The sequence below is a fragment of the Acinonyx jubatus genome, chromosome B1 (assembly GCF_027475565.1).
Source record: "Acinonyx jubatus isolate Ajub_Pintada_27869175 chromosome B1, VMU_Ajub_asm_v1.0, whole genome shotgun sequence".
NCBI classification, from domain to species: domain Eukaryota; kingdom Metazoa; phylum Chordata; class Mammalia; order Carnivora; family Felidae; genus Acinonyx; species Acinonyx jubatus.
The window spans coordinates 93,845,507-93,860,123 of NC_069382.1; the positions used below are offsets into that span (position 1 = coordinate 93,845,507).

At 44.4% G+C, this 14,617-nt stretch overlaps 1 protein-coding gene across 12 annotated transcripts in view; it reads right to left on the bottom strand.

The window, feature by feature from the left end:
• The window catches only part of JADE1 (jade family PHD finger 1), a 59,045-nt gene that overhangs the window by 11,285 nt on the left and 33,143 nt on the right, over positions 1 to 14,617 (bottom strand). For 11 of the 12 annotated variants that reach the window (XM_027066053.2, XM_027066030.2, XM_053216963.1 and 8 more), the window contains 5 exons: positions 13,790 to 13,977; positions 11,009 to 11,220; positions 7,123 to 7,290; positions 5,685 to 5,801; positions 1,648 to 2,169 (listed from right to left, as the gene is read on the bottom strand). In XM_027066053.2, the coding sequence (XP_026921854.1) occupies positions 1,648 to 2,169; positions 5,685 to 5,801; positions 7,123 to 7,290; positions 11,009 to 11,220; positions 13,790 to 13,977 (1,207 nt within the window). The remainder of the gene's footprint in view (positions 1 to 1,647; positions 2,170 to 5,684; positions 5,802 to 7,122; positions 7,291 to 11,008; positions 11,221 to 13,789; positions 13,978 to 14,617) is intronic. The other variant, XM_053216969.1, reaches the window with a different exon arrangement.

A 14,617-nucleotide genomic window follows, 5' to 3' on the forward strand; every position in this document is an offset into this window, starting at 1 on the left:
TTCCCACCAGGATTCCAGTTTATCCTTCTGAACCCCTTTCTCAGCTCTTAACAAAAACGCCACACACACAATGTGGTCGAGGCGAGGTCTTCTTTACACTGACCACCAGGGGGGGCACGGCAGCACAAAAGCCTCACAAACCCTCCGGTGCTTCACGCCTGCCTCTCCTGCTCGGCCTCTGCCTGAATCTGGAATCCTAACTTGGTCATAGAAGGGGTGTTACGACAGCTGGTCCTTGGACACTCAAGTCTCGTACTAGAAGGATCTCTAATGAACACTTAATACTTTTGCTCCTCTGCCGTCTAGAACAGGGCCATGCAGGTCTCTGTGAGATCTGGATCTTTGGCTTAATACTGCTCCTTTTTTTTCCCTATTCCTTGCCTACACTCTCATATTTCAAATCATCTACGTGTCAGATTCTCTCCCAGGCAGATGAATCACACCCTGCTAATAAGTGAGGTGCTTGGGGGAGATGCGTTAACCATTTCAGGCCACTTGGGTGCCTTTCAGTGCAGGATGCTTCAGGCCAGAGAGCCTCAGTCCCATCTCCTCTGCACTAATGAATTCAACAGTAGCTGGCAGTCAGGCGAGATGACGCAGAAGATGCTCTAAGATGTATCCCCAATTAGCAAATCTCAGAGACTACCTACAGGGAGCAGGAGGCCCTGGAGGGAAGAGAGCCCATTCCTAATTATTCCAGTAGCAGGAAGGGAGGTCCAGACTGGGACTCCAAAGGTAATGGAGAACTGGGGAGGCACAAAACAGCAAACAGTTGAGGGAAGTGCCATCAGCTGAGGCTCCAGGCAGCCAACAGCCACTACGTTCAGCAATCCAGTAGCGTGATAAACTAGTGTCCTGAGCATTACAAGGGGCTCCTCAGATCAGATACCCCTATGCACCAGGTACCCCACCCCACACCTGCACAGACACACCGCATAGACACACATGGGCATGGACACACGAGCAGACACGCACAACATACAGACACTGCCTCAGTGATGACTTAGCACCTCGTTGCCAGGAGTACCCTCTGGAACAGATATGCACGTGTATATAAGATCATGCACACATATCAGCACCCACAGCCTGCTCTCCTCCGTGACATTACCGGAATGTCCCTGTGAATCAGCCAAGAAATGAAGGTGGGCCAGAGAGGCGGTGCTTCGCTCTCCTTGATGAGCCCGTCACAAGCACCCAGTGTTTCCCCAGGTTGAACAAGAGATCTCTCTACTTCTGTCCGTCCCCACCACGAATTAAATCCACCTGGTTTTCTTTTCTAACTCCATTTGCAAACAATTCTGAGCCAATCCTTTGGTCATTTTCCCTGGGGCTCAGTTCCCGCTAGGACTGGAATGAAAGGCGGAGGGGACACACCCCATGTGATCTTACAGAAGAACAATAAGGATTAATAGGAAAGTGTTTTAAAAATAAATCACAGAGAAGCTCCCCCCTCTGTGGCAGTCTTACACATATGTACAATGAGTTTACCGGCCCGTAAGTATATTGAACCAACACAACCTCATGCTGCAGTATGTACAAGGGTCTGAGAGTAAATGAACTGGCTACCATTCCTTGCTCTGGGCGAGCAGCCGCCTCTTTGCAATCTTCTTTTCTAAGTCACTACAAGGTGTCAGTGTCAATCATTACCCTCTCCAGGTCCTGCCGCAGATGAGTGAACAGCTGCAGCCTCCTAAACAAGACATCCTGCTCCCTCTTCGCTAGATTGTCCTCTTCGTCTTTCTTTGGAGTGATCAAGGGCTTGTTGAAGTTGACCTTCCTCTTCAACTTCCAGTACTGGTACAGGAAATCCACTACTTCCTCAGGCAGCCGCAGGGCCCTGGCAACATCCAGCAGGTTGACGAAGGTGTAGAACTCATCTTCCAGCTGCTGCAGCTTCTGCTTACGGACACTCACCCGGTGGGCCTCTTCTTGATTCTGCTCAAGGCTGGCAAAAGGCTCCAGCGGATTCCGAGGGGAACACTCAGAGGCCCCATTCTCCTGAGTGGCCCCCTCACCGAGGCTCTCCTCGGGTTTTCTATGTGAGCTGTGCTTCGGGCAGTAGGACTTGAACTTGACTTCATCGTTCTCCGCCAAGATGGTCTTCATCTCCAGGCCCCGGTCGAAAGCACAGGTCACGTGAAAGGCTGTGCGGCAGTTCTTCACAGAGCACTGGTAAGAACACAGAGAAGGAGAGAAGAGACCGTTATGGAGTGAGGGGGCTGAAGCCCCTCCAAGCCAAGCACCCCCCATGCGTGCACGCACACGCACACGCACACACACAGGAAGAGCAGCACCTCGAACACGTGCCGGGGCAGGACATTCTACCTGGATCAACCCTGGTACACCGAGTCATACTGTAAGTAAGGTAAGGCTTGGGATTTAAAGGAACTCTTTAGGTGAAAGGTTTGGTGAACCAACCCAACTCCCAGAAAGGTAACTGCATCCAAAACGCCTCTAAAAGCAGACACAATTATACAAAGGCCACACACAAACAAAGGTGGTCTGGCACTCAGATTATATTTAAAAAGAACATGTGCTCAACATGCAAAGTAAACTTTGAAACATTAATTGGTGTTCCTAGATTTGAACTCTTTTAAAAGTGTGCTTATATTAAAAGGTTGAAAAAGAATCTCTTCAGGAAGAATGACTGCTAGTCAGAGTTTTTAAAGGAACGTGAATCCTCATTCTCACCCCCCAGCCGAGAAGAGCCCAACACAAGTGGAAAAATAAATGCTACAGTTCCTTCAAGCAGCCAAGGGCTGCTCACGTCTGAGGAGAATGAATGAAACAACTCCTGGACGAGCAGGAAAGAAAAGGAGAAAAGAGAATCCAGCACAGGAAGGCAGATGAGAAAAGGTCTCCTCACCTGTGAAGAAGCTCCAACATATGCAGAAGGCTCCAGGGACCAGCGCAGGCCCTGCACGGAGACTAGTGTGTGCAGGGACTGGTAGTACCGGCTACTCCCAGCGTCACGTGTGCCTGACTGCTGAGCAGCAGAACCATGAAGGACCTGCTTCCTGTGGGTCACAGGGAGGTCGACCTAGAGACCAGGCACCACCCAGCCATGCCTTCCTCCTCACTGAACACCTTCCCTCTCACTGCCTGCTCAGGGCTATAATTTAGTGCCTTGATTCAGATGGCAAGCCAGAAGCCCAGCAGGAGGAAAGTCATTAACTTCTCCCCATCTGATCTTGCTGGGCGAATCCCTGGAAGGAGGTTCCTTGTGGTGACTAAAGCCAGTCCCTCAAAAGCAACACTGTATTGTCTGAGGCCAAGTGATCCCCGGGCACACCAGGGCTGCAGAGAGGAGCAGAACCCAGTGGCCCAAGGCCAGCTTGAAAAGTTTAATTAAACTCATTCAACAGACCCCGAATCCCAGAACCACAAATGGCAGAGGCTTGAGTTGGGGTTTTTTTTTCCCTCGTCATTTTGGTATTTAAGAGGTGACTCATTGCCAGCCATGATTTCTTCCATTTTTATAAAGTCTCTTATACCCACAAGTACAGAAAATCCAGCTCCCTTCACCATTCCCATTACAAATACTTATAGCATATGAACTAACATAAATCTGTTAATTTTACCTATAAATAACCTCAATTCCAAGAAATGTGTGAAATCAGCTTTAGTGGCAGAACACACACATACACACCTGGCCACTATCATCAACATACAAAGTGCTCCTCCCTTCTAGCGCGCAGCCAAGCGGGAAGTCAAAGTGGGAACAGATGACTGAGACGCTATCTGGGTCTGGCTTAACCTACCCCTAACCCAGCGCTCGGACCTTAAAGAGGAATGAGCTGCAGCGGAATATTTATACAGGACTTTGTAAAGGCGCCAAATGGCCTTCCTCTGGGTTTTCCTATTCAGGTTGACTCAGCAAACAGATGTTACAGAAACATAAACCAGAGCCTCCACAGCTGCAGACATTTCAGAGAGGAATTCTTTAATAAAAATCATTCTATTCTGTGAAGATATGAAAAATCATCATTAGTTGGCCTCTTTTTCAAGCTAATATTCTGGGAAAAAGAGGTCAGTGGCAACAAAAAAAAAGTCATTTTATCGTTCTCTCTTCAAAAGGGAAACAAAGGTCTCATTTACCCACCTCTCACAAACATCAGTTCAGGATGTGGATAGGTGTGCTCAGGAAAGGGCATAAATTTTATCCTCGGAAGCACATCAGGTAACATGGAAGGAAACAACTTCCATTTCCCTCGGTCTGCCTCTGCTTGTGTCCTGCAAGTGTTCACGTAGGTATGTCTATACAGAAACACACTCACAGGGTTCTAATGCTTGTTTTTCATTCTGAGGCTTTTTAAAAATTTTTTCTTCCATTTTCTCCCAAAAGGCCAGAGGGTGTTTGTCATGTTTTAAACAGATTCTATTCACATGCAAAACCCTGCACTACTTTCAGGGTCTGCAGCCAAATCCCACCAGCTATCTCATGCCTCACCCTCTGAATATTCGTTACATTCTGGATTCTCAAACTCCAGTGGAGGTGATAATGAAGAAAAGTAGAAATACTAGGCTTACAAAATGAAAAAGTTTTAAAACCTCCAGTCAGTAGATAACTTTACTGAAACAAGATTTACCAGCCAAAATACAAAATGATTTCGCCCCATGAGGTCATTTCTTCAAAACCTAAGACTGGCAGTTTGTATCTGTGCTGATCTGTTGTGTTTTCTACATCAAGAGAGAAGCCACTACTCCTAGAATGTGTCACTGAGACCGGTGGCCCTGAGCTTGACTTTCTTCCCAGAGGAAGAGCTGGACTTGACCTTGAGAGCCAAAGCCACATATAGCATTTGAAGACCTTGGCGGAAACAGCATCTTGGTCATGTTAAATCATGACTCTAAAGGCCAATAATATGAGCCCCAGAAGTCAATTTCTCAAGCAGAATTTTAGAAAACGTGAAAAAGTAGCACACCATTTACATTCTCTCCATAATCCTACCTAAAGATTTTCTACATTTGTCTGTGTGTGGACATGGAATATGCAAGCAAAACTTTTAACATTATTGCTTCTTCCCCCCAGACACACACACTCCATCCCACACATCCTAGGTGCCAGGAAGAATTAGATGTCCAACCTGTACTCAGATAACACTTCTGCAAACACCACCTGGTGCAGCACCTCATGGGTGTCCCACTACCCAGCTGGTGCTCCAAAGAATCTTCTCAACCAAACGCTAAAGTTATTAGCACAGCAAGCTGATTTGGAATAGTGCACATCTAAGGTCTCAGGCACCCCATGTGTGCACCAAAACTCACAGAGCTGGTCTGCCACCAGCTGCATTAAGTGCAGGTGGGAAGGTGGCCAACCCTCCAGTGTCAAGAATGGTTCTTCCCTGAAGAATGGTTCTTCCCTGCCTGTGTAAAGAACTGCAATGCCAGGCTTGGGGCAGAAAGGTAGAAACCAGAAATGAACTGATTTGCTGTACAGCTCAGGTGGACTTCTGACTTGGCTCTGTGATTGTTACAGCTAAGGTTCTGGTTACGCTGGACACAATTCGCCAGCTAAAGGTGTTTATACCCCGCTGGAATCACTCCTCAGCAGACTCAGAAGGGCTGGGAGAACCTCGCCCTGCTTTCTGGATTCTAGTTCCATGACCAAATCCTCTAAGAGTTCACACAGCCCTCCCTCGTCCAGCTCCAGAACAGAGCGCCATCATAACTGAGAGGATTACCTGTATGGAGGCCCCAAACTTCTCATTGCAGAGGCTACACACCAGCGCCCACCGACTGCTGGGGATGTGAGACACCTTCGTGATGGGTTCCATCTTCTCGGGGCTGCCAATGCTCACCTACAGGCCCAAGGAACAGCAAGACAGGGTAGCAGAGGCCATCAGACCAACAAGGACTGAGCATGGACAATAGAAACTTAAAGATCTTGTTTACATGCAGACCTCCTACCTGATAGCGACAAGGGGCAGGCATGCATGCACTCTCCTATGACAGGAAAACCCCTACTTTAAAGCATCTGGACAGGTCAGGGGCCAGCTCTGGTCCAGTAGCAGTGGAGAGCCCAGAGCACATGGCCCGTGTCCCATGCCCTCCATACATGGGGGTAGGGGGAGAGGGAGGAAGGGGAGTTCAGTTGACATACATGTCCCTATTTATAAAAACACTCAGATAACCAATAATATTCACTTCTCACCTGAGTGTCTGACAGCAAAGACAGTTATGTATCAGGACAGAACTATCTAATATACCTCTGGCCCACAATGAAGTGGTAAAGACTGAAAATCTTAATTTAAATAGTTTGTGAACAATGGAGTGAAGTAAATATAAACTAATTTTAGTACCTCTCTCACTGAAGAATACCATTCTCTTCAATCAGAAAAGATTATTACATTCAAAGTGGAAAATTACCAAGATAAATAAGGTATCCTCTCTGCATTCAGCCTGGACCACTGAACTGCATAGCTGTTAATACCAAACCGTGAGATCCAGTTGTACCAAAACCCAAGTCATGAAACTACAATCCAAATCATCCCCAGATAATTTTCCTCAGGAGGAAAAATGCACCCAAAATCACACACCAAAAGAAATGCTGAAATCTGAATCACAAATGATATTCTCATAGTGAGCCATGCAAATTAAATTAGTCAAGGTCTGGGACTTGAAATAAATTAGACCAGACCTGAAATTAAAAAGGTTGAGGCTAAGTAAGAATTTTAATAAAAATCACAGAAATGTGACCTACAGCAGTGGCTCTTTAACCATGCTACATGGCTCCCCAGGCCAAACGAAAGAGGTAGTGCTGATCCCTGGGGAAGGACACAGTGGCACCCAGGCCAAAGTTAGGCCACACTGAAGGTCCACTCCCGGGAACATGTATCAGCAGTGGGTTGGCCATGACACAGTTCTGAAGTGAAGTCTGAACACCACCAACTGAGAGTCCAAATCACTGCTGCTTCCAGTTAACATTCCCACAATATATACCATGACAAGATGACAATACACTTGAGATTCAGCTTGGGGGGCAGGGGGGAGACAGCAATTAAAAGCTGTCTTTTTACTCATTAGCTACAATACCCCTTATTTATGAACAGTTCCCCACTCCCGTGCCCAGCTAAAAACCAGTACCTCCTGAGCTAAGCTACTAGTAAGAACCACACCTACCTCAGGGATCCACAGAGCACAGCTGACATGGACCCATTTGGTGCCACTGCGGGTAGGCTTCATAGCTCCGCCTTTCTTGGGACACAGCAAACACTTTGGCTGAACCCCTAGGGCACATGTCCGGCATAGCCAACTACCCTCTGGGACCTTGAGGATTCCATAACAGGCCTGTGAAGCCATTCCCCAAGGAAAACAGAGAAAGAAGGTAGATTTACTTTTCCCCATATACCTATTAATTTAAAAACACCTAGGATGATTTTAACAGAAGTACTCCCAGGTCCACCTAGCTGGAGACCCTCTCCCTTCAGCAAAAATGCCAGGCAGCCTGACAGTAGCAGCCAGGAGGTATCTGGGACAACACATACTCATTTACCAGGGGACAGTCCTGAAAACACCTGGAGGACAAAAAAGTTTATAGAAATTCTGCTTTGCTGTGTGGCTAGAGGCACCTATCTACACACACCAAATTTTTAAATAACGGGCAGCAAATTCTTGAAACACTTCACAAGGCTAACTGATAGGAAGCTATTCCTCCTCTGATTTGCTGATGTGGGTGGGATACAAAGTGAGGGGAAAATGCACAAAGCAGTTGAGTCTCTGAAAGTTGTTCAATGAGATAGCCTCAGAAATAAGAATGGGGGGGGGGGGGGTGCTGGGTGGCCAGTGTCAATACAGACTACTGGAAAAAAAATTTTTAATAGAACTAAAAGATACTATTAAGGTTTCAAATACTTAAAAAAAAAAGTCTGTATCAGGCATTCTAGAGGAAGTCCCATTTGGAGAGATTTTTATTTTTATTTTATTTTTACTGCAAAATCAAGTCTAAGCTAAATTAAAAGATTAAGTACGGTATGCCTTAAAGAGAAGTCTGGAAGAACATGTCAAAAGGAAGATAAAGTAGATGTTAAGGAAAAGAGATAATGTGGCAACCAACTCTTGTTGGTTTCGGCTCAGGTCATGATCTCATGGTTCCTGAGATTAAGCCCTGTATGTGGCTCTGCACGGACAGTGCAAAGCCTGCTTGGGATTCCCTGTCTGTCTCTCTGCCCTTCCCCACTTCCATGCTCTCTCTCAAATAAATAAACAAACTTTAAAAAAAAAAAAAAAAGAAAGAAAAATGAACTAAGGAACATCCACGTTCTCACAGCTCAGCAAACTCTACTCACTAGACTCTATAACTCTCCCAAGTGAACACAACAGGCACAGAAAAATGAGACACTGAAGACAGAGATAATTTGGTCTCTTTACCTGATATCTATTTTTTTTTTTTTTAGTTTTATTTATTTGAGGGAGAGAAAGGGAGAACACGAGTGGGGGAGAGGCAAAGAGTGAGAATCCTAAGCAGTCTCCACGCTGCCAACATGGAGCCTGATACAAGGCTCGATCCCACAAACCAAGAGTTCATGACCTGAGCTGAGATCAAGAGTCAGACACTTAACCAAATGAGCCACCCAGGTACCTCTAGCTGATATTTAAAATAAAGCCTGCATTGCACAAAATGACAAAATTGAACAAGATAGCCTGAAGTGCTGAAATCAAGGATTTTACAACTAAAGTCATTAAGATGGTTCAAAAGAAAAGGTAAATGTTAAGTAAGTGAAGACACAAAACCAGGATGGTACCAGGAGCACATTCAGAACCTTTAAATATACCAAATTGTTCAGAACTTTATCCTTAAATGACCCAGAAGTCAGAAAGCCGAGAGTCACGGTAACATAGCTCCGATCCTCCAGACAGGAAAAACACAGCCACTATGCAATGTGAATATCCAGGACGCAGAAAGGAAACCACAAGCATGAGGAGCAAAGTTAAGTAACACCAAGATTGGAGCTTAGGAGCACTAAGCCGGTGCCATGAGTAAGCCACTGTCAACACAGACTTACTGGAAAAAAAATTTTTAATAGAACTAAAAGATACTATTAAGGTTTCAAATACTACAAAAAAAAGAAAAAAAAGAAAGAAAAAAGTCTGTATCAGGCATTCTAGAGAAAGTCACATTTGAAATGAGATTTTTTTTTTTTCTGGAAAATCAAATCTAAGCTAAATTAAAAGATTATGTACAGTATGCCTTAAAAAGAAGTCTGGAAGAAAACATCAAAAGGAAGGTGAAGTAGATGTTAAGGAAAAGAGACATGACGTAAGGAACAGAGGACTGGGAACAGGTGTGGGGGGTCTGGAGTCCTGAGTCCCAGTCCCAACTCTATCACTAAACCATAGTGGGATCCTGGACAACCCATCTGACATCAGTGATTTCATTTATACAACAGGGCGTTCAACTAGTTTTCAAACAGAACCCTTATTTTCAAACAAAATTCTCAGGAAAAAAAAATAAGTAAAATGGTATGAAAAATACTGAAACATCATCCAGGTAAATAACACCAGCAACAAAAAGGCAACATCCGTAGTCACAATCATCTTGACACAATAAAACCACTGCAAGAATTCTGCCATCTCAAGGAAATTTCCCAGATAATCTGAAAACCTAGAGCTACAAGGTGACTTGTAACACAACTAAAGCAGAGACTGTGGCCTCACGTCTCCCTGTCAGGATGAGCTGACAAGAGGCCACCAGTAGTGACATCTCCAGGCAGAGAGGAAGCCCACGAGGAAGACCTATTATAAACAAAATGATGAAGAAGAATTTCACAGAACAAATTGGATTCTTCTTTCTGAGAGGTCACCCAAGGACCTACTGTACACGAGTCTCGCTTTTAGGTTTGTTTTAAATCTCAACATCAATAGATGACAGACAACCCTTTAAATCCTAAAAATATATATGAACATGTGTCCCCACAGAAATCTAAATTAGTTCATTATTGCATTAAGTAATAAATAAGAGAGAAGAGCGTCAGCTGTCACAAGCTTTTAAAATCACCCAGTACCTATCCTTACTGAAGCCAAAGGATTTACCTTTCTGTGGATGGTGGCAAGCAATGACCAGATGCCAACTGGCATCAGGAAGGACAGGAAAAAAAGTTTAAGAAAAGGGACCTCTTTGTTCTTCTTCAATATCACAGTTTACATACTACCACACGTTACCAAGTGTTATGGGTTGAACTATGTCCCAAACAGATATGTTGAAGTCCTAAACCCAGTCCCTCAGAATGTGACCTATTTGGAAACAGGGTCCTAACAGATGTCATCTGTTAAGATGAGGTCAGAGGTGAGCCCCTAATCCATCAGGGCTGGTGTTCTTAGAAGATGGCTATGTGCGAAGACAGACACACAAGGAGGACACCATGTGGCAACAAAGGCAGAGACCAGAACTATGCAGCTGTAAACCAAAAAATAGGTGTTAGCAAACCACCAGAAGCCAGGCAGAGGCAAGGAAGGATTCCCCTACAAGTTTGAGGGAACATGGCCCTGTCAACATACCTTAATTCAGACTTCCCACCTTCAGAATTGCAAAATCGTAAATAAATGTCTGTTGTTTTAAGCCACCCAGTCCTGTGGTATTTTGTTATGGCAGCCTAACAAACTAATAATAGCAAACTAACCACCTTTTAGGAATTGCTCTCCACCCCCCACAGTGTTAATATCTAAACTCAGGTGTGAAAGCCAGGGCAGAGGGGGCTCACATATTCTTTTTAAGTAAACCTCACTTCTATGGATAGAAATAAAAACAGGTGAGGGAAGGAGGATTTCCATAAAGGATCGTATTCTTCCAGTTGTTAAAAAAAAAAAAAAAAAAAAAAGTAACAGGAAATACTTCAAACATTGTAAGAACCAATTAGAAAAAAGAGATATCGTCCATAGGGCACACTTCTTTAACTCACTAAGGACAGCAGGAAAATAGACCCTATGTGGTGGAAGACCTCTGGCCTCCCTGGTGACAGATGAGCTCACATCCCAGGTGGCTCCTTTCTGGGCCTCGCTGCCCACATACCTGGTGCACACAGATGTTGCATTTGTCACAGAACACCATCTCATTGCCGTCCTCACCATCAGGTGACTGGCAGACATCACAGACAACATCTTCATCATATTCAATCCCCAGGCCTTCTTCGGTCTCTATGGCATGATTCATATTGTCATAGCATCGCTGTTCAAATTCCTCCAGGACCCTCTCCATGGTGTATTCATCTAACTCAGGCATTCCTGAAGGAAAAATGCCACAAGAACATTTTAATACATCTATATTAATAAACATTACAGTAAGACAGTACTAGTGACAGTATTAATATATTTATATTTATAATACATCGTCTTATAACTAAATCCATCCTGAGTGTCCCATTTTCTACTGAAGAAGGCCTCTCAGACTGCTCAAGGAAGGATCTTCAAATTAAAAGGCAGACACAACCTTCCATGCAACAGTTTGTTACCTATGGACAGGTGCTGAAAATGTAGTGTTGTAAGAAGAAAAGCAAAAGATAAATCCCAAAAGGGTTTAAGGATATTAAATACATATATTGTTAGATTATCATTTCATTACAACATTATAAACCACAAGTAACATGGAAGGGACTTCAAAACCATGACCATATATAAGAGTTCGGGTATTTTCTGAAAAACATTCTTTCTTGCTACTTAAAATGTTGCTCTGAGAACAGATTTCACTGTGAGCACACAAATGTTTTTAACTGGTTTATCCCTCCTCACTCTCTGAATTTACAAAGTTGAGATGCATAGTTAATCAGACACATGAAAGACAGAAACACAAGGAATGTCTGAAGCAAAGGAAACAGCTCATTGTGAATCAAATAAAATGCATTCTTATGCAAGAATGACCAAAAATAAATTTCAAGTGGTTATCATGGTTATAGGAGTGGTGGAAGAAAATAAGTCTTATCTCACTTGTGGAGATATTCCAAACTTCCTACAATGAAAATACTCATGCAGAAAGAAAAAACAGGTTAGACTAAAAATACTCTAAAAGAACATGTAAGTGGCAAGAAAAAACAGAAATGTTATTAGAGCCAGTAACTTTTATGCACTCTTGATAAATATAAAACCATCAAATTAACACTTTAAGTTTTTAAAAATCTGAAGAACACATTAAAGCTGACACTGTGATAAGCTCTAAGCACGTTCAAAAAAGTCACCTAGCATCCAGCTATCACCTCATACCCTAATTACTGATAAGTTACTTGCCTGCATGGCCAGGGCACTCATATCTCAATTCCTCCTACCAGTTTTGAAACTACCAGTGGCTTTGAAAATACAATCCTATGCTCCATAATTATTTCTTACCATTACAAAGAACAATAAAAATAAAACAAACATCTTTAAGCATATGTTCAATTTACGTTACAACCACATACATAATCTGCCTTGCCGGAAGTACTCCACACTACCATTCAATCTGATGAGTTAGGCCAGGCTCATTACTTAAACCACCTCCAAAGCCGCCAGGGTCTCTGGCTGTACCCCTCTGCCTTAAGACAGGACACCTAGCCAGTCAAGTGCATTACACTGGTCTTTACACAGCTACTACAAACCACAACTTTATAATCTTTGAAGCTGGAACTGAATGGTATTCTGTCCAAGGGAGCTCTGAACACTTATGAACAGACTGTGTAAAAGAGCCTCCTGGCTTGCTAATACGCTGGCTACTGAAACCTAAAAGCAGGGACCTTTGGAGATGGTGATATACTCTGTCAAACAACTTTCCCAGCTCAGTCTGCACCACTGCTCCCATGCCACAGCCTGGTGAGCAGCATGGCAGCAAAACAACTGGTATGTGCCAGGCCCTGTGCTAGGTTCAGCGACTGACTGATACAACACAAACAGTCTTTGTCCCTCAGGGCTTTCAAATCTACCATCGAATACTCTGTAAATATCTACTGTGTGCCAGACAGCCACCAAACACCTCTCTCCCACCCAGGTCCCACAGCACAAGTTCCAATTAATCCTTGCAGTCTCTCACACAGAGCCCAGACTTGACCTCAGTGGTCCTGCTCATCACAACACTTCAGGAAGCCCTTGGTAATCAGAGGTGGCATGTGAGATGAAACCCATGTGCCATCCTGGTCTTGACACTGGGACGTGCCAGCATATGAGGTACAGAAGCTCCAAGCTGTACACACACACAAAAAGATCAATTTATAGAAAATAAACCATAATGGGCAAAGCGCTCAACTAAGGCGGGGGCTTCACGGAAGGAGAGCCCAGACAGAGGTGAACAGGGAAAGGGAAAAGCACTCCAGGTTTGGAGGACTCAAGGAGAATCACGGAAGTGAGAAACACAAGAGGTGTGTTAGAAAACAGTGAGCCTGGCTAGAGTGGAGTTTAATATGAGAAACAATAGGCCAGAGCTGAGGAAAGGATCTGAATGACATTGCGGTGGGAGGGGGCGGGGAACACAGCAGGAAACTTTGTAGACCAGACCCTCCTGTCATCTTGGGGAAGTCACTTCATTTCTCTGGGCTTCAGTTCCCTTGAGGTAAATAAGTGAGGGGGTGGATCAGGGCAGAGATGGGGAATCCTGCCTCCACACCCACGGACAACATCCCTCATCAATCCCACCACTCTGTCTACCAGCCGCCCACAGACATGTGCCATAGCCAGACAAGCTGATCTCCAAAAAAGAGCCCACGATTCTGAGACTAAAGCTATGATGAAGCTGCCTTCACCAGGATATGAGCTTCTACTACTCACCCAGAGGTCTAAAATTCTTCTCTATTCATCATTCATTAATAAAACAATACAACCCATGGTCTCTCACCCATCTCCTTAAATTCCTCATTGGTCAGTTCCAGCCATGCAGCATCCATGTCGTTGAGGTCGTAACGACACACACTGTCAGCCAGCGTCCGGATATCAACATAGCCCAACTCTGGAGGCTCGGAGCCCGGTGAGACAATGTATTTCTTGGGCCTGATGAACATGAGGGATTTCTCTTCAGACACGACCCTAGTTAACAAGAAAACAAGGCAGCCACGTTACCCTTCCTGCCACATGAAAGTAATTCATCACAAGGCCCAAAGCTTGCTTCCACTTCCAACGCCCTAAACCCCAGGTTCTCACCAGACAAATTGGCTTAAAACGTCACTGCTAATTAACATCACTGTTAATAAAACTAAGTAGAAGTATCATTTAAGCCCCCAAAATGGAAAAAGATACAAGTGAAAAAACACTAAAAAGTCCTCAAAACCAGCTTTACCAGCTTTTTCCAACTGGCTTCCCAGGATCCCACATGCCCTGAGCCTTCATCTAGGACAGCAGTTGCTCTGCTGGCAACACCTCAACACCAACCTAACTTGCGAGAGTTTAGGATAAAATCACTTTCCACCAATCAGGCCTGACCACCCTGCTGAAGGCCCAGCACTAGTTTCAGGCAGGACAATGCATGGCAGAACACCGCAGAGCCAAGGGGACAAACCCATCACCTCTAATCTTAAAAATAAAAAATAAAACTAGCCCTTGTCCATTACTAATCAGTCTAAGAATCTAAGAGGCCTAGCCAAGTGAGGGACTCTCCCAACATACACTCAGGATCTCCTTATAACTGCCAACCTCCCCCAACCTGTCAACACCCACAGAAGAGCTTTCC